This window comes from Dipodomys merriami, unplaced genomic scaffold (assembly GCF_024711535.1).
Source record: "Dipodomys merriami isolate MVZ:Mamm:240054 unplaced genomic scaffold, mDipMer1.0.p SCAF_7, whole genome shotgun sequence".
Classification (NCBI taxonomy): domain Eukaryota; kingdom Metazoa; phylum Chordata; class Mammalia; order Rodentia; family Heteromyidae; genus Dipodomys; species Dipodomys merriami.
Window position 1 is genome coordinate 29,686,174 of NW_027206290.1, and position 25,414 is coordinate 29,711,587.

Sequence of the window (25,414 nt, forward strand, 5' to 3'; positions counted from 1 at the left end):
ATTATTTTCTTAGTGCCATGTTAAACGTTTTACACAAGTTAGCTCACAGAATTCTCACAAAATTGCCATGATATGTGTACCATTACTTACACTACAGTATTACACAGATGAGAAAAATGGAAATGCAGAGAATTCACACAGGGCTAGATTGTGAACTCTGAGAAAGGCAGTTCTGTGACCTTCACTAAAGAAGAAATCAATAATCCTTGATAGAATAATTATTTCTACCTGGGTGCCAATGGTGGCTCATGCCTGTAATTGTAGCTATTCAGTAGGTTGAGATCTATAGATTGTGGTTTAACAATGTTTAACAAGAATTGTACTCACTACCTTACATAGGTAACTGTAACCCCTCTGTACATCACCTTGACAATATAATTAAATTGAAAAAAACTAAATAAACAAAAATAAGTAAATAAAAATTGTAAACCTCTTACAACCATAAAAAAGACATTATTGGGAAGCAAAGTCCATGAGATTCTTATCTCCACTTATCCACCAACAAAATGGATGAAAGTGGAGTTGTGGTTCAAGTGGTAATGAACCAGCCTTGAGCAAAATTACCAAGTACCAGCCCACGCGAGTGCGCTGGTGCGCGCGCGCGCGCGCACACACACACACACACACACACACACACACACACACACACACACACACACACACACACACACAAGATAATTATTTGCTCTAGATGTTCAGGCTCAAATAACATTGCTCCAATCTTAATTCAGTGCTAATGCCCTGCACATTATTAGTTTCCAGTTAACAAGGCTTAGTTTTAATTTATGTCTAACCTGTTCTTATTGTTACTGTTTTCTCTCTTCCTTTTAACACTTATCCTTGTTCACATTTGTTATTTGTTCTTGGCATTCTACTCCCTTGTGACTGTTTGGAGGAGGGTAACATATCGTGTTTTTCCATTGGATTTCAATCTGCAGGTCTAACCCTCTTGCTATAAATACCACTAGGTTCATTTATCTCCTTAAGAATATTCACAGCCTCTTACATTGATGTCTGAGGGTTTTGCTCTCCAGGCTCTTGATCCTTTATTTTATAAGCCAGAGTAATGAGCAAGGAGGCTGCATGAAGAAACAAAAGGGACTAGCTGGATGTATAATAAAATAGGCAAACTGACTAAAAGAAGATAAAAAGAGGAAGAGGAATATACCAGAGACCTAAGGGAGCATGTGCAGCCTCAGCTCATTGAGATTGGGCTAATGGGAGCTTTGAGTGAAGTAGGGAAGATTTGCAGGTCAGTAATTATGCATGTGGGATATGTAGAGAGAAATGAAGATGAAGAATTTCCTAATGTTTTGTTGTGCATTATGAATTGAACCTCTGTGGCATTTTCTTGATTTTCAATTACACTGGATGTCAAACGAATGTTTCTCAAATGGAGCTACTGGGAAGGAGCAATGTTTCCCAGTGTTCCATTAGGTTCAAATGCAAGCTTTATCACCACACCATTTTCTCTGCAGTTCAGGCATTCCGGCGTGGTGTCATCATTGATTCTTACTTTCCCTTTGTTCTCCACTTCCAATCCTCCTAATTCCCGCCAAAGGTTTATCACCTTGCATTCACTTTGGTCCAGCCCCATGTTCTTCTACCCAGTTAATTAAAGCTACTAGCTTTCCTCCCTCCAGAAGATCTTCCCTCCCTCCTTCCTTCCTTCTTTCCTTCATTCCTTCCTTCCTTCTTTCCTTCCTTCCTTCCTTCCTTCCTTCCTTCCTTCCCTCCTTCCTTCCATCCTTTATTTCCTTCTGTTTTTGTACTAATACTGGTGTTGAACTCAGAACCTGGGCACTATCCCTTTGCTTTCTCCCTATAGCTCCACTTCTGCATGTGTGTGCCTCTGTGTCTCTGTGTGTATGAGTGTGTGCATGCACACATGCATTCGTGTGTGTGTGTGTGTGTGTGCGTGTGTGTGTGTGCACACGCACACGCGCCAGTCCTAGGTCTTGAACTCAGGGCCTAGGTCCCATCCCTGAGCTTTTTAGCTCAAGGCTAGCACTCTACTACTTGAACCACAGCTTTACTTTTTGCTTTTTTTGCCCATTAATTGGAGATAGATGTCTCACAGACTTTCCTGCCCAGAATGGCTTCAAACCATGATCCTCAGATTACAGCTTCTTGATCAGCTAGGATTACCACCAACATCCAGCCTTTTAAGTCACTCTTTCAAAATACCTTTGCACATGCCAACTGTTCATTAGCAGCATCTCTGTACAGTCAGTAAGGCTGTATCTCAAGAAGGAAAGGCCACTCACCCACCTTTTCTCCAGCAGAATATACATGTTTTCCAATGGTTCCACCTTCTGTCTTCCATAGGATTCTCCCTACTGTCCTTGGCCACAGTAACATCACAACCATCCTATCCATTGCTTCAGCAATGTTTATTTAGTTATCCATAAGTGTGTAAGATCAAATCTTGGTGTTCAGCAGCCTTTATAAACTCACAAGGTGGCCTGTGTGGTTGGATATGAAAGGCTAGATGGGATTAGGAAAAGATATGATCTGCTCCAATGCCACTGAGAGAAGTACTGATTTGACTGGTGGAGAAAAACGAAGATGAAATGAACACCAGAAAAGACCTGGGCCACAATGGCAGCTCATGCCATTTATCTTTGTCCTCTGGCCTCGCCAGAAACCCTGGAAACCATATCAATCACACAGGCACTTACAAGTAGACTTTTCTTGAATTTTTTTCTTTTTACGGTGTACTTTTGCAACAGATTAGTTAGTTCTGTACATCTAGTTCTCTCTTTAATTATGTACACATCTCATTTTTTAATCCCATATTTTCAAATTTACCTGAATATGTCCTTTCTGCCTTGCTGCCTTTATGCTTTCCTTATTTGCTTTAAATAAATTTAATTTTTGTTGCACCCTTATATGTCAAGTCTTCATCTTCACGTAGAACTTTAATAGGGGTAGTGAAAAGTAATCACAGTTTAAGATAATGGGTTGCATGTCATTACATGTGGTTCATTCTATGGGGTATATGTACTGTGAGTACTCCTGACTACAGGTGTAACCACGTGACAAAGGGAAAAGTTCCTTCAGAGGCCATCTCTTGAAGGATCTTTCCCATAGGCTAAAGAATTTCAATTGTGCTTTTAGAAGGCAATGAGAAATCTATGAAATAGCTTTAAGAAAGACATAATGCAGAAAGAGTTGGATTTTGGAATGCCCACTTTAGCAGCTATTCAGAGAATAGCTTACAGGATGGAAATTCTCTATAAAGGTAGGTAATTTTTTCCCTATGAACAGTAATTTAGAAGAAAAAAACTGTTTTTAGCTTTTGGAGACAATGTCTCACTTTGTTAGCTCAGGCTGGCATGGAACTCTTGATCTTCCTGTCTCTGCCTCCCAACCAGTAGGATCACAAGTCTATGCCACCACCACACCAAGTGGGAAAGATATTATTTAAAGAACTGAAGAAGAAGAAGGATATAGGTGAGGTTGTGTCAATGGGCTGAATCTGGAGATTTGTTTAGTAAACGGATCAAGGAACAATAAGGAATATTTGATCCTTTCAGGTTTCTTAATGGGGAAATGAAGGAATTTAGAATTAGTCTCAGAGGCAAATAAGATGTGTGGAGGATGTTTAATACTAATGACTAGTTACCGCGCATTGACTACATGCCAAGGAGATGCTATGTAATTATCAGGCATATGCAATTTTATCTCTAATTAGCATCGTGGAGGGCATATTATTTTATGGAATTTTAAAATCAAGGTTTAAAAAGTGAAGCATTTTCTCCAAAATTATATAGTAGCTAAGACACAGAATTTAAATCAAACCTAAACAGTTCTAACCCAACCTCAGTTCCTAACAAACAATACATCAGTTTAATTGAAAGGTGGCCCAGAGAAGACATGAATAAGAATCACCAACAGTACAGGTTTCTGGGTCCATCTCTGTATATTAAAACAGAACTCCTAATAGGGAGGAAATAGACTCACGTAGACCTTTCTTTTATATGTACTTTTAAGTTTACATACTACTATGATCTTCGATGAATATTTGCTTTGTGGAAAAACTCATCCTTAATACTGATTTTTTTTTGTAAGACTGGCAGGCTAAACTCAGGGCCTCATGATTGCTGGGCAGGAGCTCTACCACTTGAGCCACTCCCCCAATTCTATTCTGTGCTGGTAGTCTTTGTGACAGGGTCTTCTTTATGTTAGGGTCAGCCTGGACCATGATTCGCCTATTTGTGCTTCCCAGTGCTGCTGCCAAGAAACCCAGTCATGGTACTTCCCCAATTCCTGGGATGACAGGTGAATCTTTGCCACATGTAGCCATTGTGGGGGCTGGAGCCTTGAGAACATTTTTCTGGACTGGCACCAAACCATGCTCCCCTGACTCTTCCTTCCCAATAGGTAGGATTACAAGCTTGAGTCACCATGTCTAGCTGTGATTTTTTTTCTTTCACTCATGGAGTGTGAACTCAGAGCTTGGGGGCTATCCTGAGCTTTGTCGCTCAAGGCTAGCATTCTACCACTTTGAGCCACAGTTCCACTTCCAGTTCTCTGGTTGCTAATTGGAGATAAGAGTCTCGTTGGTTTTCCTGCCTGGGAACTGTGATCCTCAGATTTCATCTTTCTGAATAGCTAGGATTACAGGAATGAGCCACCAGAGCCCAGCTTGATATTTTTTAAATGTTCTCTTTTTATTTCCATTTTGATGTTTGGTTGATACATAAAACTCTCAAATTTACAGAAAAATTATGCATACAAATCAGTTTTTTTCCTGAATCATTTGATTGTGACTTGTCAACCTGATGCTTCAGACATACTAAAACTTGAATGCCTTATCTATAGGTAGGGTCATTCTACCACATGATTACAATTAAACTATCAAAATCTGGAAATTAACGTGGATTCTTTACCATCAAACAACCCACATCTCCTCATTCCTATTTTACAGTTGTCCCAAGGAAAGAATCCAGGGTGGATAACATTCATTGTCAGATCACTTCAGTCTCCATAGATCTGGAACTGTTCCTCAACTTATCATGAGAAATTTAGATATTATATGGCAGTTACTTTGTAGAATACCCATCAGTTGGATTTGTCTGGAGTTCCCTCATTGTTACATTCAGATTGTGCATCTTTGGTAGGGACGTTAACAATAGTCAAGTCAAACACTGCTTGCTTAGACCAACCTAATAGCTTTACAACTGAATTATTACAGAAGGGAAAAAGAACAGTTAATTATTTAATATAGGGAGCTTGGGATTTTTGTGGATAATGTATGTAATCCATAAGATAGCAAGAAGTAGTCTAATAGATGTGTGTACTCACTTGGAAAATCAGAGTTAAAAGCAGAACTATAGAGCCATCAATGTGTGATAACTAAAGCTGTGATGTAAGGGACTGTAGATAGACTTAGAATTTCAGAGAATGGGAATTTGGGTGAACCTCAGGGTTATTATTATTATTATTATTATTATTATTATTATTATTATCTTTAAGTAGTTTTACAAAGTAGTCTCAATTCAGCATATTAATGCATGAGAGCAATGCATGTTGATCAATATTACCCTTTCAATCATTTTCGTCTCTCCTCTGAATCCCACCTATCCCCTCAAGCTACCATTTTCACATATGAACATCCAATAAAATGACAGTATTCTTCAATCCTTTTTCTCGCTATTCATCTGCCCCCCCCCTTCCTCTTGACCTCTCTTTTTCCAGACAAAACATGTTTCAGCTTTCTGGTGTTCATTTTCTTTACATTATGAGTTGGTTGTTCAAAAGAGTTACACCATTGCAAACCTTCTTCACATACACCATACTTAGACAACATGTTTATATTCATATATACGTGTGACCCTGTATATGTGTTCATATTTGTTTAGAGCTTGGAGCTACCTAACTTCCACATATGAGAGTAAACATGTGCCCTTTGTCTCTCTGAGCCTGATTAACTTCATTTAATATAATTTTTCCACCAAATGATATGATTCTTGTGAATGAAATAATTTTCTACAGATTATATTATTCTTCATGATAGATGAGCAACATTCCAATACATATAAGATATAGATAGAGATAGATAGAGATATTGGAACTTTACCCATTATATATATATATGAATATATAACATTTTGAACCATTCATTCCTTGTAGGGAATCTGGGCTATTTTGATATCAAATAGAAGCAGACAGTCTAGAACAATTATAATGAGAATCAGTTTTTTAAGAATCTAAAATAGGAAAAAGAACATGCAGGTGGAACTGAAGAGAAGATAGTGTAGGGAAAAAAAATCAGTGAAATAGGGTTTGGAAAACCAATGAACATGAAAGTGTCATCCCAAAGTAAGTCCTCCTCACCTTCTATTCCCCTTCTATAATTGTTTTTCACTGATCATGTGATTTTTTGGGGAAGACGTTGGTCCTTCTCTCATAGTGTTAAATGCACTGGAAAAATAGACACAAGTATTTAAACACAACAATTTCAAGATATTAAAATTAGATACAACTATGGGACACAACTATTTAAAGCTAGTTCATCTGTCTTTGGAAGCATTTTATTTCTCCAGCAGGCACTGTATTTTTCTACTTATGAGTTAGATGCCAACTGAAGAGTTTATCCCCTCCCAATACCACAGAATAAAATTTTTAATTAAAACAAAATCAACATTTTCTTTTTTTAAATAACTTTTTATTGTGAAAATACCGTACAGAGACATGAGCAAGGTAATGAGTATTTCTCATTTTGTTGCCTCCTCCTTTGTTTTTCCCCTACCATCCCTTCCCTCCCATCTCCACACCTACATTCCCTCCCTTTGCCACCCCCCCTCCTAAATTGTCAAGTTCATTTTCGACATAGCATCTTGTATATCTCATTGCTGCAGTGGGTCCACCTGTATCCCTATTTAAATAATTTGTTTTTTTTTCTTCCACCCCTCAAACTATACCAACATTAAATACAGTGAAACAGGGGTTATACTGTGGGGGAGTGACATACAAAGCAACAAAAAAATCATGTAGTACCTTATAAATATGCTAGAAACAATAGCATATGGAACAATAAAAGACTCCAGATAGCAAAAATGATCCTTAACAGAAAGAACAGCGCTGGAGGAATATCAAGACCAAATTTCAAACTCTACTACAAAGCCATAGTAATCAAAACAGCTTGGTACTGGCACAAGAACAGACCTCGGGACCAGTGGAATAGAATTGAAAAACCCAGAAATGAACCTACAGACCTATAGCCATCTAATCTTTGATAAGGGAGCTAAAAAAGTAGAATGGAAGAAAGACAGCCTCTTCAGTAAATGGTGCTGGCAAAATTGGTTAATCACTTGGAGAAAACTACAGCTAGATCCTTATATATCACCCTGCACCAGAATCAACTCCAAATGGGTCAAAGGCCTCGGAGTCAAAGCAGACACCCTGAAAACATTACAGGATGGAATAGGAGAAACCCTAGGCCTCCTTGGCACAGGCTGAAACTTTCTTAATAGAGACCCAGAAACACAAAAAATCAACATTTTCTTTAACTTCTCCTGTCATCTAGCATCCTCATACTCAAATTCACTTTAAATGAGATACGCACATGTTTTTAACAGTTTACCAGAAGAAGGTGAGTAGCATCCTTAAGCCGAATGAGTGAGCATTGACCAATGTAGGAAGTGGTGTGAGGTCTTTGTCAAGTTTTACCTCCCCAAGCTATCTCCTCTCATATTCTCAGCCATCTCCAGCTTCAAATACCCTCATAGATCTTCTAGATCTTCTAAAGCCTGATGCCAGCAGTGAGGTCCAGACATGAACCTCTCAAGGCCTAGAGTGTCTCCGCCTAACACAGCACCTGAGAATACTGGCTGTGTTGGCTGATCTGCACTGGGAAAATGTCTCTTCAGCAATAACCATCCATTACTACAAAACTCCAAGGTCTGCCTAGGCTTAGACTTGCCATTTATTATCCTTTTTGCTTTCCTCCCGGCTTTCAGTCCTAAGATTTGTTCTTTCTCATTTTTTTCAGCTCTCAGTTAAATCTTACCTCCTAAAAAAATGTTCTTCCCCACCCACCAAACTGAAATCACATCATTTCTATTTTCTTTCATAGAACTGAGCTATTTCCCTTTTTAGTTCTTAACTTCATTTGTAAGGGTATAAATACTTGGAGGTTTTGCTTTCTTTCTTTTTTTAGAGACTGCCTTTCCAATTAAATTACAAGCCTAGTTTACATGGCAACTTTCTTCTTATTTACCACATTATATCCAGCATACAGCACAACGTCTGACAAACACAGATGACTAATATTTATTGTGTGAATGAGTAAAAGATCAGAGTAAGGATTAAATACCACTTTGGGTTGTAAAAAGCCTTCTTGAAAGTTGGAGATCAACAAAAGAAGATCTCTAACTGCAGGAAAGCTACTACAGTTTCCGTTAAGAAACGTATGTAGGGATGTGAAGGGTAAACAAAGGAGGAGGCTGCAATGCTTGATAAGAAATGTACTCATTATCTTGCCCATGTAATTGTAACCCCTCTGTACAGTATGTTCACAAAAAATTAAAATTTAAATTTAAAAAAAAGAAACGTATGTATATGTAATGCCTAGGTTTAAAGTCTAGGCTGAGACAGTAAGAGTAAGACTCTTACCTCCTACTAACCACTCAAAAACAGGAAGTGACACTGTAGTTCAAGTGGTAGAATGCTAGCCTTGAGCAAAAGAGCTCAGGGACAGCGCCCAGGAGGTGAGTTCAAGCTCCAGTGCTGGCCAGAGAGAGAGAGAGAGACAGAGAGACAGAGACAGAGAAAGAGAAAGAGACAGAGAGAGAGAGACAGAGAGACAGAAACAGAGACAGAGACAGGGAGACAGAGAAACAGAGAGACAGAGACAGAGACAGAGGGAGATGGAGACAGAGAGAGACAGAGAAGGGGAAGAAATAATATCACCTGATTGCCATGGAGGAAAAGTACAGAAAAATACAGTAGTTTTTATTCAGATTAGAACTTGGATGCTGGATTGGTTAAATACAATGTGCTCACTTCTGTTCAGACTTGTTTGGTTGCATCCACTCCAGTGTGATTTTGGATAAAATGACTCCTCAGAAAGTTGATGCAAAGGCATCCCTTATCATTGAGCCTGGAGTCTTCCTACTCCTTCAAACTTTTATTCAGTAGGTTTTGAGATTCACCTTCAAATCTTCTCCAACCACAAAATGTTTGTGTATTTTGTTTCTTCCGAAACATGTTTGCAAACTCTTGTTTGCATTGCACTCCACACAAGATCTATTGTTATATAAAGTTACATTATGTATCAAGAGTTACCATGGATACCTGCCCACCCAGAAGGTACATTTTACAGGTGGTACCTCTACTACCCTGAAGGTCCCAGGATAACACTTTCTAGAAGGGAAAGTGGCCCATTTGATTACTGCTTGTCTAATGTCATCCCCAATCCAGATTGCAGTCATCTTGCTCTGCTCTTTCTTTCTTTTCCTTTTCAGTGTATTTTTTTTTTAGCATTTGTCATTATTTTATCTAACAGATAGCATCTAACAGGTACTTAGTAACTTTGGCAGAGAAAAGCATGAAAGAAATAAGAAGTGTGAGAATTTACTCTGATTGACGAGGAAAAAAAACCCTTAGAAATCTACCACGAAGCAGGGCTCTTCCTGCCTTTCATGAGTTGAGTGTGCACTTTGGTAGAGGATATTTTGGGTGGTTCCATCTTCTTTCAAAAGCAGTAGCCCTCAGCAAATGGGCTTCAAATGGACTTGGGGCTTGAGTGTTTGAGCACTAGGCCAGAGCTTTTAAGATAGTCATACCAGCCCTTCTTCATGCCAGCAGGACTCAGAACAACCCACCTCTATGATGCTTCAGTCATGGTTATTTCTCTCAGGTTGCTTTAACTTAATTACTGACTGCCCACTTCAGTTGAGAACATCTACCACTTCTCCATCTGTCTTCTGGTCTACCTCAAGTCCATCTATATGGCAAAGTAATGGATTAAACTTTGTATGTTGATGTTGTTGCTGTTTGCAGTTTTATTGTTATTGTAAAGATGATATACAGAGGGGTTACAGTTACATAAAATCAGATAAAGAGTACATTTCTTTTTGGACAATGACAGCCCTTCCCTTCCTCTCTCCCAAGTTTTCCCTCCCAACTCCACCCACAAGTTATGTAGTTCTTTTTCAACATAGTGTCTAGTGAGTATCACTGCTACATATGTTCACCCTTTGTCCTACCCTTTCTATGCCCCCTTTACCCTCCAAAAAACAGACAAGCTTGAAAATAAGACAAAGGTTAAAAAAAAACCAAGAAGCAACAAAGAAATATTTCTATTTCTTGGAGTTCATTTCAACATATATTATTTTATATGATCAGATGTAATTACCTATTGCACCTCTGTGTTCCTCTCCTAAGAATATCCTCCTTTAGTCTCATTCTGTGTTAATGCCTAGATTAAAAAAAAACTATGAGTTTTGGAAGAAGCGTGTGTGTATGTGTGTGCATGTGCATATGCACGCACATGTATGCACGGGCGCACACATGTTGTTACTGGAACTTGAACTCAGGGCCTGGATGCTGTCCCTTAGCTTTCTTACTCAAGGCTAACACTCAACCACTTGAGCCATAGCTCTACTTCTGGCTTTTTTTGTATATTTGTTTATTTATTTATTTTTTAATTGCCAAAGTGATATACAGAGGGGTTACAGTTACATAAGCGAGATAATAAGTCAATTTCTTGTCAAACTTGTTACCCGTTTCCTTGGCTGTAAGAGTTTCATACCCTTTCCTGCTCAGGCTAGCTTCAAACCAGGATCCTCAGTTCTCAACCTCCTGAGTAGCAAGGATTAAAACTATAAACCACCAATACCTAGTAATAAGAATATACATATAGTCGGTCATGGGGCTTAAACTCTGGGCCTGGACGCTGTCCCTCAGCTTTTCAGCTCAAGGTTAGCGCTCTACCATTTGAGCCACATCGCCACTTCCAGCTTTTTCTGTTTATGTGGTGCTGAGGAATCAAACCCAGGGCCTCATAGCATGCAAGGCAAGCACTCTACCACTGAGCCTTCCCAGCCCCTAAGAAAATCATTTTTAAAACATGATTTCCCTACCACACAATGGAAGATTACCTTAGTAGAGAGCATTACTGTAGACATTTCTTTTCCATTTTCTTTGATTCTGCTAATATCTGTTTCTTCTCAGTATATGTGAGCTAATGATTCAGACTTTCTATATAGGAATTCATTTGTGTGGCTTAAGACTTGAGAATATATCTGGTACCTTCTTAGAAACATGGCCTTCTAGACCCCTTCAGCCTTTGCAGTGTGAAAATCCTAAACATAATCCTCTGTAGGGATTTATGCAGGTGTCCATTACTGCCCATTATCTGGGATATGGCTTGTGGTATTCTCCTCACAGAAAGGTTAAGCTTTCCTGTCTTTATTTTTAAGTTAAAAAAAGTCTACAATATGTTACCATTGTCAGAGAGCAGATTGAAAGAAGCTACAAATTCAATCAGCCCTTAAGCCTGTGCCTGTGCTTAAAGAAATGAATGAACTAAGGGTTTCATTAGAAAACAGAAAAAGAAGGAAGGAAGGAAGGAAGGATGGAAGGAAGGAAGGAAGGAAGGAAGGAAGGAGGGAAGGAAGGAAGGAAGGAAGGAAGGAAGGAAGGAGGGAAGAAAGGAAGGAAGGAAGGAGGGAAGGAAGGAAGGAAAGAAGAAAGGAGGGAATGAGGGAGGGAGGAAAGAAAAATATAACTCTGATATAAAGGTTTCAGGTAATAACCTCACAAAATGTAGCCTGCTCACTGGGCTTCTAGAGAAATGGAATAGGAATTACACTCATAGTTTCCCTCTCCGAGGGATAAGCAGGAAGATCTTCTGCCCTTTATAAAGGTCCTATATTGGCAAAGCTTTAATGGTGTCAGTTACTGTGTCACAGAGGGACAAGTGTGGCATGCCATTGCAGAAGGTGTCTTGTTTGACAATCATTTGTCAAGAAAACTTACAAAGAGTAGAAACAAACGGGTGTGTGGTAACTGTCTCTGTTCTTCTCTATCAGTGTGTGTTCACTCAAACACTTCTTGAAAATCATTTGTTAGCACATGACAATTTGGCATGTCCCTCATAATTCCATCGTAAATCCCACTTTGTTTCCAACTACCATTCTCAGTCTACAGCCAATAAGTAAAGTTTGAAAGGCAAACTAATGAAAATCTCAAGTTTTACATTAATACTGATCATGTGGAAATTTAGTTTTTGTAACTCTAAAGAGGCTAACATATCCTAGGTGAAAGAATATTTAGAGTGTGTGTGTGTGTGTGTGTGTGTGTGTGAGAGAGAGAGAGAGAGAGAGACATTACTCTCTCCTAGACTCAAAGCATACACTTGCTTGTCTTTTTCATTCAAGGCCCTCTATGACTTGGACCACAGCTTCACTTCTTGTAGCTGGTTATTTGGAGATGCATAGACTTTCCTGCTTTGGCTGACCTGGAATCTCAGTCTCCAGATCTCTGCCTCCTGAGTAGATAGGATTACAGGAGTCAGCCACCACAACCCAGCCTTAGAACCTTTTAAAGTGTCACCTGCCAAAAGGAAAACATTTTCCACCTATAAAAGCAGTAAAAACAAGTCTCACATTGCTTTTGTCCCTCTAATTTTGAAAGCATGTTAAAGAATAACAGCATTCCACTTTAACTACAAATTGCTAATTAATAAGTAACTTCCATTCTCCCAGAGGTAAAATATTAACATTTTTAAATGGAATTAGGCATCCCAATCTTCAAATTGTTATAAAAATATTTAGCAGAAATATCTGTTTAATTATTTAAGGCATCTCTTTGTGGTGTAAATATGATCTGCATAACCGTAAATATTCTCTGCTTACTTCAGAAATAATCGGCTAAGAATCTGTTGCCTGTAGGACTTAAATTAAGATCTGCTTTAAGCTATCGGCAGGCCGTAGTATAATTACTTACACTAGCTGATGCCCAAATCTGTAAGATTTAGCAGCAAGAAGTATTCTTTGATTTTGTAAGTAGGGGATAGTTGCTTTATCTTCTATAAATTTCATTGTTGATGTTATTAAAAGGATTAAGGTAGAGTTGGAGTCGTTGAAAATTTAATTAATCTAATCCCTTTAACATGAATTGTTTTCTTATTGATAATTCTCTATGACAACAGTATTACAGATCAAACCCATGTGAAATGTTTACACTAACTATTTCAGCATATAATCTCTCCTCCAGCTTTCTCTGTTGGGAATGGTTAAGATATTCAAATTTCTTCAGCTTTCTTCTTGTCTCTTTCTCACCTTAAAAACACAAGGCCAGAAGGAATTCGGTTTTGTCATCGTTTAGTAACTCTCTCACAATATCATGTCTCTCAGTAAATTATGTTAATGACACTACTGCTATTAATCTCCTAAGTGAATATGAATACCTTGAAATAAGGAAAATGGCCCAATTGATTTTTTTTTTTGTTATCTACAGTCATTTGGTGTAGAGTCTCATTCTGAATGATTAGTGTACCCACTAATTGAAATAAATCTTTATAGTGTTAAAACTATCCCTACAAGTAGAAACGGATGAAGGACAATGTTCTCATTTTGGTCAACCTTCCCTGATCATCCCCAGCGTAAATTAGGAATTATATGCTCAAATGTCAGGTTATCAGAGAGACCTTCTGTGACCTCCCAATATACAATTACAATTGTCATGCATCTCCCACTGTCATTCCCCCGCCCCTCACTGTTATTATGGCTTTATTTTTCTCCATCGCAGTTAGCACCAGGTAACATTATAAAGCATTATCTCTCTACCGGCTTAGCCCAGCTCCTCCAGCTGAGATGAGAGCACCACAGAATGCAAGGAATTGGCTTTATTTGCTGCTGAATCTTAAAACCAAGGGGCATGCCTTAAATATAGTGCTATCATAGGTCATCAATGAAGAGTTGTTCAGTGTGTGACCATCTCCTCTCATCTCTCGGGTGCCTGGCTCATCATCAGATCTGTGTAAAGATATGATAAACAAGTAATGGCAACATTTCCCCAGAGCTGGCCCTCCTGCTGAGCCCAAAGGGGAAGCTGCTTCCTGTGGAGCAAAACAGACCTGTGCTATCTGTGGCTATATCCTCATGAAAGGATCAAAACTAGGTTGTGTGATGCTGTTTGGTGTCTCATATTTACAATTTTGAGGCGAATATAAGGAATCTCAAAGGATGCTCTCCAGGATACTGCTTCTATAGTGTATAACCCAGGGTGATGAAGTTAAAAGGGGGACTCTAGGTTAAAATGTTTGTGAACTAGGCACATTTTGTAAAGCTAAGCAAAAGTTCTTAATTTCGAGGCATCTCAGATGTATGACAATGCTCATTCAGGAGAAAATGAGGTCTTAGTCTGTTCAAACACATTTGATCTTAGATATTGTCTACTAGCCAGTGTCATTTCTGAGACAGAGATTCAAATACAGGAAATGCTATTTATTGACCTGGGAGTTGAACAAATCAGGTCAAGGGAAAGATGAGAAGTTCTGGCGCTCTCTACATCTTGTGTAATTTTCTGTGTGTGCTGGTCCTGAGGCTTGAACTCAGGGCCTAGGCACTGTCTCTGAGCTTCTTTTGCTCAAGGCTAGTGCTCCACCACTTGAGCTACATCTGAGTAGTTTGTTAGAGAAAAGAGTCTTAGGAAGCCAAGCGCTTGTGGCTCAAGCTTGTAATCCTAGCTATTCAGCAGGCTGAGATCCGAGGATCAAGGTTTGAAGCCAGCCTGGGCAGAAAAGTCTCTGTGAGACTCTTATCTCCATTGAACCCCTCAAAAACCAGAAGTGGTGCTGTGGCTCAAAATGGTAGAGTGCTAGCCTTGAGCAAAAGAGCTCTAGGACAGTGCCCTGGCCCCTGAATTCAAGCCCCACAACTGACCGCCTCCCCGACCCCCCCAAAAATGTCTCATGGCCAACTGCGATCCTCAGAGGTCAGCCTCCTGAGTAGCTAGGATTACAAATGTAAGCCACTAGCACCCAGCTAACTTTTTTTTAATAACTTAAAATTCTCCTTAAGTATTTGTACAAAATGGTTTCTATTCATCATGTCAGTTTGTGAGCACAGTGCATCTTGATCAATGTCACCTCCTTCATTAGTCTCTTCCATCTCTCCCAACTCGACTCCTCCCTTCAGGTAACCAGTTCCATTGACATCCAGGTACATTGAACATTATACTTGCATTTGCCCACCCTTCCTCTCTGTATTTTGTTATAGGACTTTGGGCAAATTTCTTAGCATTTCCATATGCCTAATTTCCACTTCTACGAAAGGGGTTGACGGAAAAATGTAAAACAACTCTCACGTAAGTTTTAAGCACAAGGTGGATGATGCAAACATTTTTCATTGAAAGAATGAACACATTTGAGATAGGTGAAGGGCAGGTTTGTTAGTACCCCCCCCCCGAATCATCCTGATGGGTCTCTCCATCCTTTGAGCTCTTCTTCCCATTAGAGAAGCTCTGATGAAGCACCTCGGTTGAAGGAAATCAAATGTTGTCTTCCAACATGACGCAATACAAGTATCAGGTAACTGGTGCATCTCCTGGAGTTGATTTCTTTTCTCCCTTTATACTTGAACTCCAATAAAAATGTTCTTCCCAGGAAGAAGGTAGTAGCAGCCAAGTTCATGATCATGCAGATGGTTCAATGCTGACAGGTGCTAAAGTTGACCATACTTTTCTTAGTCAATTTCAAATGAAGATATGATCTCTGTGAATCTGACCCTTTCCAGTGAAAAGCACATTTACATAAACCTAGAATTTATAAATCCTGACAGATGCCATGATAGTTATAGCCCTTCTTTTTTAAAAAAAAATACATCTTTGCCAGTCTGCAAAATTCTGTCATTTGACTCTTTGATTACGATTAAGGGAGTTTAAATAACAATAAATTTGATGGTTTATATTCCACCTGGAAAAGAAACTTATCCTTTCTACCCCCACCCCAACCTCTTGTGGGCTCATTTTGAAGGAGATACCTATAAATAGTGCTACAGACACTAGAATCAGGAATAGGGAATTGAAATTTGAGAACGAAGTACAGAAACATTTCCATTATCACTGATTTCTTCAGTATATTTCTAAAACATGACTGTTCTCTCCTTTCTCTGGCCTCATCTCAAATGATACTTGAGTCTCCCAAACCTGTTGCCAACTCAAGGATTCAATTGCATTAATGGGAAAGAGAGAAGGAGAGTAATAGCTGACTAAGTAAGAGCAAGTTGCCCCTAGGGAAGCCAAAACAAGTCTCCAATGCCCTTCTTAGATTTCCTACAAGTCAGCAGGTTGCTGGGTGTTGATACCTGAAGCCTAAATTCACTATTTTAGACCCATCTTACCTATCCAACAGGTATGATGCAATACTCACAGTTCATGTCATAGAAAAAAGTAGATTATCTAATTGTTATTCCAAGAGAAACTTTAAGGATAATGTCAGAGGATTAATTCTTTCATCCATCCATGCTTGTAATTACCTAGTACAGTGTAAGAGGTAAATGTAGTAGTCCCCTCTTACACACAGGTGAACTTTGCACCTCTTCAGTTACTCATAGGCAGCTGAAATTCAAACTACTAAATTATAATGTTAAATATTGATATTAATTTAAAATTAAAGTAAATTTTTATTCTCTGTGTGTGTGTGCCTGTGTGTCTATGGTGAGATGGCTTGAACTCAGGGCCTGGGTGCTGTCCTTTATGTGTTTTACTAGTGCTATATATCACTTGTGCCACAGCTCCAGTTCCAGCTCTTTGGTGATTAATTGAAGAGTCACACTGACTTTCCTGCCTGGACTAGATTCCAATTGCAATCCTTAGATCTCAGCCTCCTGAGTAGCTAGGACTATAGGTTTGTCTCACTTGTATCCTGGCAAGTTTTATCCTTTTTCAGTGAATTTTATTCATTCACTCATTTATTCCAGTCCTGGGGCTTGAACTCAGGGCCTCATGATCTTGCTTGGCTTTTTTTTTTTTTTTTTTTTTTTGCCGGTTGTGGGGCCTGAACTCTGGGCCTGGTCGCTGTCCCTCAGCTCTTCAGCTCAAGGCAAGCACTCTATAGTGTGAGCCACGGCGCCACTTCTGGCTTTTTCTGCTTATGTGGTGCTGAGGAGTTGAACCCAGGGCCTCATGCATGCAAGGCAAGCACTCTACCACTGAGCCACCATCCCAGCCCTTGCTTGGCTTTTTTGAGCAAGGCTGGCACTTTACTACTTGAACCATTCTGCCACTTATAGCATTTAGATGATTAGTTGGAGATAAGTGTCTCATGGGCTTTTCTACATGGGTTGTTATCAGCAGATCCCAGCCTCCTGAGTGGCTAGAATTACAGGTGTGAGCCACCAATGTTTAGCCCATAAGTTTTAAATTATGTACTATTCTGAGTAAAGTGATACAATCTCACACCACCACTCCATCCCACTCCCAGATGTGAATCATCCCTCTGTCCCATGTATCCACGCTGTACACACTACATTTGTCACCTACCAACAGTTTTAGACATCAGGCTAACTGTCCCCAGCGTGGTAGTTATCATGTTCAAGGAACTAACACGAGCCTTCAATGCCTATGTCATTTATTTTCTCATCATAGAGGCATTTCATCATCTCACGCCATCACAAGAAAGATGAGTACAACGAACTATTTTGAGAGAGATCATCTTCATGTAATGTTATTATAATATAGCCACTTAATTTTTATTACAACGTATTACTTCGTATATTAATCACCATCAATTTTATGACAATATGCTGTTACAATTGTTCTGCTTTATTTGGAGACATATTGCTAATCTCACACTGTCTGATTTATAAGTTAAACTCTATCAGAGATAAAAGTATGTGAAGGAGAAAAAAAAAACCTTATCTAAAGGTTGAGTATCATCTGTGATTTTGAAGTATATTCTGCAGGTGATAGAATGCATCCTCTGTGGCTAAAGAGAGCCCAGGCTACCTCACGGTGGACCCCCAGTGATAGTATTTTTTGAACAACATTGACAAAATCCTGGGAGTCATTGTTCATAAAACTTTGGGAGGAGTCATTTAGTATAGCCCAAACAGCCTTCTAACATGATGACCAGAAGGTTTATTTCCAGTGTCAGGCTTGAGTGGGCTGTAGAGAAGGGGAATAATGACAATTAACATCCGTGAAGAATGGCCTATGGGGTAGCCCAGAGTAACAAACACACGTGGCTACAGTTTCACATGTGACACTCCCCTCATTGAGTACAATTTGGCTGTAGATTCAACCGGTCGTGGGTTAAAAATAATGAGAAGATACGCAAGCCCCAACATGTACACATTCTCAATCTCTCTCTAGCATTCTGTGTTTGAGTAACAGTCACCTCATCTTATTCACATTCTAGGTAGTCACATCTATGATTCTTGTATCAGTACTGATATTGTATCTGATACTGTCTTGATGATATTCCCTAAACAATATAGCATAAACATTATTTACATACCATTTGCTTTGCCATAGATATTATAACTCATCTCAAAGTAATTTAAAATATGTGAGAGGGGCTGAGCGCTGGTAGCTCCTATCCAATTCAGGAGGCTAAGATCTGAGGATCTAGGTTTGAAGCCAATCTGGACAGAACAGTCTGTGAGATTCTTATCTCTAATTAATCAACAACAAACCAAAAGTGGAGATGTGGCTCGAGTGGTAGAATACCAGCCTTAGTGAAAACGCCAAGTGTCAGAACAAGTCCCTAGGTTCAAACCCCAGTACCAGTGCATAATAAAAGTAGGCAGGAGGGAATGTGTAGGTTATATGCAAGTACTAGGTCATTTTATGTAAGGGACTTGAATAGGTGCATATTCTGGTATTTATAGGAGCCCTAGAATCAGCCTCTTTTTGATACTGGGGATATATGTGGTAGGGCTCCTTGTCCTGTGTGATCTTTCTTAGAACACATCCCCAATCTCAAGACTTTCTAGAGCAATCTACTTGTCTCTTTTCAGATGGCAGATGTTTGGACTAAACCCCAGAGCCTACAGTGTACCGCATTTTAATGATTTGTGGTGAATAAAGTAAATGTTTTAAAACCAGCCTCTATGAAGCGAGAACCCAGCTATGCATGATGGATTGGAGACACAGCCAAGAGAGGCCAGACCTCATATGGAGGATCTTGTCCTAAGTAGGATACAGGTGTTTAGGGTTTGTGGTTATTTCTAAACCCCTGCTGGAAAGAATGACTTTTAAAGGGCTGTGCTGCTAAGAAATCTTCTTGAAGCAGGAAGGAATTTTCCTTGCTTCCCTTTCTTCTTGGTAATCTCTTTCCAAGATGAAGTGGAGTATTGAGCTGTTAGACAGTTGTTTTGTGTCTTTGCGCCTCTGTGGCCACATTATGGGCCTAACACATATGGGATAAATAAACTGCTTTCATTTTAAAAATGCATGGAAGGAAACAAGATGAGAAAAAATTACCATATTGCTATTTAAATAAAACAAGCTATGATAGAGGATAATCCAGTGAGGGCAAATGAAAATGTTGAGATTTCTGTTTTCTTTTGTAGCCTGTTAGCCATCACAATATGGCACAATTTGTGTTCAATGTCTTTTTCTACTATATTTATATTTATTTTTTTAATTTTTTTGTGCCAGTCATGGGACTTGAACTCAGGGCCTGGAACCTGTCCCTGAGGATTTGTTTGTTTATTTTTGAGGTAATTTTTGTTCATTTGTTTGTTTCTCAACGCTAGAACTCTAACACTTGAATTACAGTTCCACGTCTTCCTTGTTGCTGGTAAATTGGAGATCTCACAGACATTTTCTGCCTGGACTGGCTTCAAACTTAGACCCTCAGAGCTCAGCCTCCTGGGTAGTTAGGGTTACCAAGTACAAGCCACCAGCACCCAGCCCCTTCTCACATATTTTAAATTACTTTGAGATTAATTTTGATACCCATCAGAAGGCAGATGATATGTAATCATTATGACAGACAGACAGACAGCTCCATCAATCCATCTCATATTTTCTTGATCTGTTCATCCACTGCAGGCATTTGGGCTGTGTCCACCAGTGTCTTGATATGCCCCATCTTGTTCTTCTTTCTCAGGGCAATCCTTACATGTGCAATAATGAGTGTGACGCAAGTACCCCAGAGCTGGCACATCCTCCGGAGCTGATGTTCGATTTTGAAGGAAGGCATCCCTCCACATTTTGGCAGTCAGCCACTTGGAAGGAGTACCCCAAGCCTCTCCAGGTTAACATCACTCTGTCTTGGAGCAAAACCATTGAGCTCACAGACAACATCGTGATTACCTTTGAATCCGGGCGACCAGACCAAATGATCCTGGAGAAATCTCTGGACTATGGACGCACGTGGCAGCCTTATCAGTATTATGCCACGGACTGCTTGGATGCGTTTCACATGGACCCCAAATCAGTGAAGGATTTATCACAGCACACGGTTTTAGAAATCATTTGCACAGAAGAGTATTCCACGGGGTATACCACCAACAGCAAAATAATCCACTTCGAGATCAAAGACAGGTTCGCCTTTTTTGCTGGACCTCGACTACGCAATATGGCTTCCCTCTACGGACAGCTGGATACAACCAAGAAACTCAGAGATTTCTTTACAGTCACAGACCTGAGGATCAGGCTGCTGAGACCAGCTATTGGGGAAATATTTGTCGATGAGCTGCACTTGGCACGCTACTTTTACGCCATCTCAGACATAAAGGTGCGAGGAAGGTAAGAGACACAACTAACATCTATCCGTCCTTGAATGTGAATAAGTATGTCTAAAGAAAATGTCCGGGTGTGAGTGCCACCGCTGTCAAGCGACATTTTGTCCACTTCAGCTGCAACATTTTACTCAGGAACAGCAGAGTGGAAGTCGGTTTTCTAACGATATTTGAGACCCTTCGACTCAGCAGTCATTTGTAATCTCAGACTTTTGGTGTCATTGAATCTGGCAGAATTCCTTACATTTTAACCAAAAGGGGGTGCAGTGGGATGAGTTCAGAAAGGTATCTTATTTGAGACGCAAGAACTCCCCAAGGTCAGGAGGTGGTTTAAGGCATTACAACAATAAAGCCCAGGGCAATAAAATCCAGTTGTTCCTGAAGGGACTAAAAAAAATAATTAAGAAGTGCATCTCACATTTTTAAATGTAAGAGAGTCACAAGATACTACACTCTGTTTATGTTTATTATATTGGATCGAACGTGTTCTGGAAATGGAAGTGAAATGTCTTTACATGTGTTATGCAAGAACCAAAGTTTTCAGGAAAAAATACATTTATGACAGAGGAGTGAGCTCTAATTTCTAAACTTTTGCCATATTGTATTAAAAGTATGCTATATATGAAAAATACACCTTATTTCAACACTCTTCAATTCATAAGTCAATGGCTGCTGGACCAGAATCACAGCAGTAATGGTTAGGGTCAGGGCAATTTTGATTTTGATAGTATACTAAAAGTCCAATGGCATTATGAAGAAATTGAAAATATTTAAATAAAAAACATGAATAATAACAGCCAGCACTACCAACATACAAATTTCTAACCAACTTTCTAAGCCTAGTATGCTATGCAAATAGCCATTTAATGGGAGTCCATGCATCAGCTAATGAGTGGGGGAAAGTAGAGATGAGAGAAGAATTATAGCAAATTAGGAGGGAAAAAGGAAAGCTAAGGTAAGCAATAACCACTCTAAAATCTGTTGAAATGGATGAGGATGAGGCTCAGAACATGAAAAGCATATCGTGTAGGTTTAAATAAGTATTTACAAATTTTAATAGATAAAGGAGATTTGGTCAACTTCCTAGCTTCTAGAATCCACAAGGGCTGTGCAGACTTGAGAAACTGGAGGTGTTAAGACTCTAATATTTAAGAGTTGGGAAAGAGAGAAGAACAGAAGGCATTAGTGTTAATAAGGTGAAGGCCACAAGGGGCCCACAGAATAAACTAGGAATGACCATTCAGAATGATTTTGAAGGTTTCAGGAAATGTAGCTAAAACTAGGGACATCTTCCTTGTTCTAGTTTCTTAGTCCTCATGGAAAAATTAAGAGACTAGCTATGGGGTCTTATTTATAAAATTTTATCCAAGGCCTTGGTGGTGTATGAGCAAGATATCTTGAAAGCAAAGTCAGTTTTTTGAGAGACATATGCACGGATACATTTGCATCAGCACAATATTCCAGAAAACTGAGAAGAGTTCACATATTAGCAGAGTTCTATAGCAGGACAATAGAGCTGTTGCCTCAAGCATGAAGCTACTACACATATTACTATATGTATAATAAAATGCTATTATACTCAGGAACATTTTGATAAAGTATTATCAGTTGAAAATACCCTATGCTCAGGACTGTAGGATAGATGAAAATAACGGCTATTTTAAACAATAGCATACCAAAAGCAAGCAGCAAGTAGTCAATTCATCTGTAAGAATAAAGGTTAAAATGAATCAACTGAAATTTGAATTTGAATCCCTAGTGTGCTCTGTATTGTAAGATTCACGTAGGTCAGTTTCCAGGCAATATGAGAAATCTTTAATCTGAGCCCAAATGGCTACAGACCAAGTTGTGCCAAACATTCTCATTTGCCACTGTCAATAAGGCAAAGAAGGGTTGGAGGTAGGGAAATAGCCAGCTTGGTTTGTTACTGAGTATTCATTTAGCTCTTTGCTGATTATTTAAAAGGAACTAAAAAGTCTGGTGCCACACCTGTAATCCTAGCTATTCAGGAGACCAGGATCTGAGCATCATGATTTGAAGCCAGCCAGGCAAAGGAAGTCTGTGAAACTCCTATCCAGTTACTAAAAGGATGGAAGTTGAGCTGTGGCTCAAGTGGTAGAGCACTGGCTTTGAGAATAAAAGCTCAGGGACAGCATCCAGACCCTGAGTTCAAGCCCCAGGACTGGCACACCTTCACCCACACCTACCTTCCCCACCTTCCCCCACCCTGCAAAAGAAAGGAAATGTAAAGCACTTTTTATAGCCAAAGGCATCTTTATGTATTCTCCACTGGGTTAGCCAGGCCATCCTCTGAACATGGCAAGTGACAAGCACAGAGTACCCCGGATTTTCTACATTTCTTTTATCCCCTATCCTAGCAGCAACCTCCAGCGGCATTTCAGGGTTCTGAGAAGTTTGCAGGAGCTTTCCTTCCTTCTCTGAGATTCACCTCCACTGTCTTTTCCTGTCTACCAGTCAGCTGTGAGCTGGTGGGAAGCAGCTGGGCCATAGAGAAAGGTCCAGCAGAGGTGAGCCCCGTCCATACGGTCCCACTCTGTCACCTCCACACTCTGTCCAAATTCCTCAGGGCCAAATTGATGCTGGCAGGTCCTGACTAGACACCAGATGGCTGGAGTATTTTAGTCTTAGGGGAAGGACTAAAGAAGCAAGGCCTCATGGCTCAGGCATGTCTCTAACTTTGAAGTTATGTAAGGAAGGTCTGCTCGTACTAATAACCCTAACAGAAAATGATGAGCAATAGATGGTCCTTGAGACCATTCATCCTAGATGCTAATGTCATTATTTTACTTCTGAAATAATTTAAGAAGTATCAGTGGTCTGCCCTAAGTTTCCCTACATACCAAATCACTTACAGAAGGAATGGAAATTAAAATGAATGCTTCCTAAACGAAAGCCTAAATGTTTTAGCATACAATGATGATCTCTGTTTCCTGCGTATCACTCCACTATCCCATGAAATGACTCATTTGAGATGTGTCTGTCAATACCTGATAATGATCATGATATTCTTCTACTTGTAACTTTCAACCTCATCCCACCACATGTGGGAACTGATATGTTACTTGGTGAAAGTGGAAAGAATGCCAGAAGTAAATAACTGTAGAAGAGTTAGCAGAGAATACAAAAATCTATCCTCAGGAAACATTAAACTATCAATAAAAGCAGTTATACATCTTTGAAAGGGACTATGAATTCCAATTCTTCTTAACGTATGTGTGTATTTGTACTGACCAATTTGGTATAATTCCTGTGTGTATGTGTGTGTGAGTGTGTGTGTGTGTGTGTGTGAGAGAGAGAGAGAGAGAGAGAGAGAGAGAGTGTGTGTATGTTTCTGATACCATGACTTGAACTCAAGTCCTGTGTTCTCACTTGGCGCTTTTTGTTCAAGACTGGCACTCTACCACTTACAGCTTTTTGATACTTACTTGGAGATAAAAGTCCCACAAACTTTTCTGCTTCAACTGACTTTGAACCTCAACCACCTGGAAAGCTAGGATTATAGGCCATGAGCCACCATTGTCCAGGGGAAAAATACTTTATTATTAGACTAACACAGCCTGGTGTTCCTCATAGCATATGATGCACCTCATACCTATTTTTATGGGACAAACTATAATCTCATGATTAAAATTTTATTTCTCTTTTACTACATACATATTTTGCTTCGCTTTCCCTCTTCTCATTGAGTATTTATTAAGATAATGGAGGAAAAAAGAGGAAACATGGCTATTGGCAATCTCAGCGACTCCATAATACTTACATCGTTCAATAAACCTAATAATCTTCACAGACTAATTCTGACTTATGGATGTCCTGCTTCAGTAAATCAGGGTGATTTTCTCTAGTGACTAATAGATGAGTGCAGTGTGCCAGTACCTTAATTAAAGAGCTACTCTCTCAGTCTTGATCTCATTTTAATTTACAGGGTAATACTACAATAATATCACTAATGGAAGGTACATTAAGGGGCATCAAGTAGCATTAACTGTATTAAATTATGGTACTTGTGTTAATTAACTGCTGAAGCAAGATGGTTTTAATGGCCAAAAAGGTCGCCGAGTGCATAAATAAAACCTAACCGGATAAAGGGTGAAAGGAAAAAGGAAGAGGAGATGTTTGTTCTGAACATCATTTCAAACAGACAGGGGGTTAAATTCAAAAGCTATTAAATGCGGATAATGTCCAAAATGTTTCTTACTTAACAGGGCTGAAGGTTTTGATATTTTTTAAGGATGTTGTTTTCTTCTAAGATTTCCATAATTGCATTAATGAAAAAGTTGAACACTTTGCCAGATGCACAAATTTTATTCAAATATAAACTCAGCATTCTTTTTGTTTATTTGTTTTTGTTTTTCTGCCAGTCCTGGGGCTTGAACTCAGGGCCTGGGAGTTGTCTCTGAACTTCTTTTGTTCAAAGCTAGCATTCTACCACTTGAGCCACAGTTCCACTTCTGAGTTTTGGGTAGTTTATTGAAGATAAGAGTCTCACAGACTTTTTTGCCTGGACTGGCTTCAAGCCGTGATCCTTCTGAGTAGCTAGAACCACCAGTGCCTGGCTACACTTAGCATTCATTGTTTCTTTGAGGTGAACAGTTCAAGGAGGTAATGTGATTTATTGTAAGAACATTTAAATATGAAAGATAAATGAACAATTGATAACATGCTCATTTATTCTTAAGATATAC

The 25,414-nt window shown here is 39.3% G+C and overlaps 1 protein-coding gene across 6 annotated transcripts in view; it reads left to right on the forward strand.

Moving 5' to 3' along the window:
- The window catches only part of Ntng1 (netrin G1), a 351,109-nt gene that overhangs the window by 169,470 nt on the left and 156,225 nt on the right, over window positions 1–25,414 (forward strand). For all 6 annotated transcript variants that reach the window (XM_070007863.1, XM_070007862.1, XM_070007861.1 and 3 more), the window contains one exon: window positions 20,075–20,715. In XM_070007863.1, coding sequence (XP_069863964.1) covers window positions 20,075–20,715 — 641 coding nt within the window. The remainder of the gene's footprint in view (window positions 1–20,074; window positions 20,716–25,414) is intronic.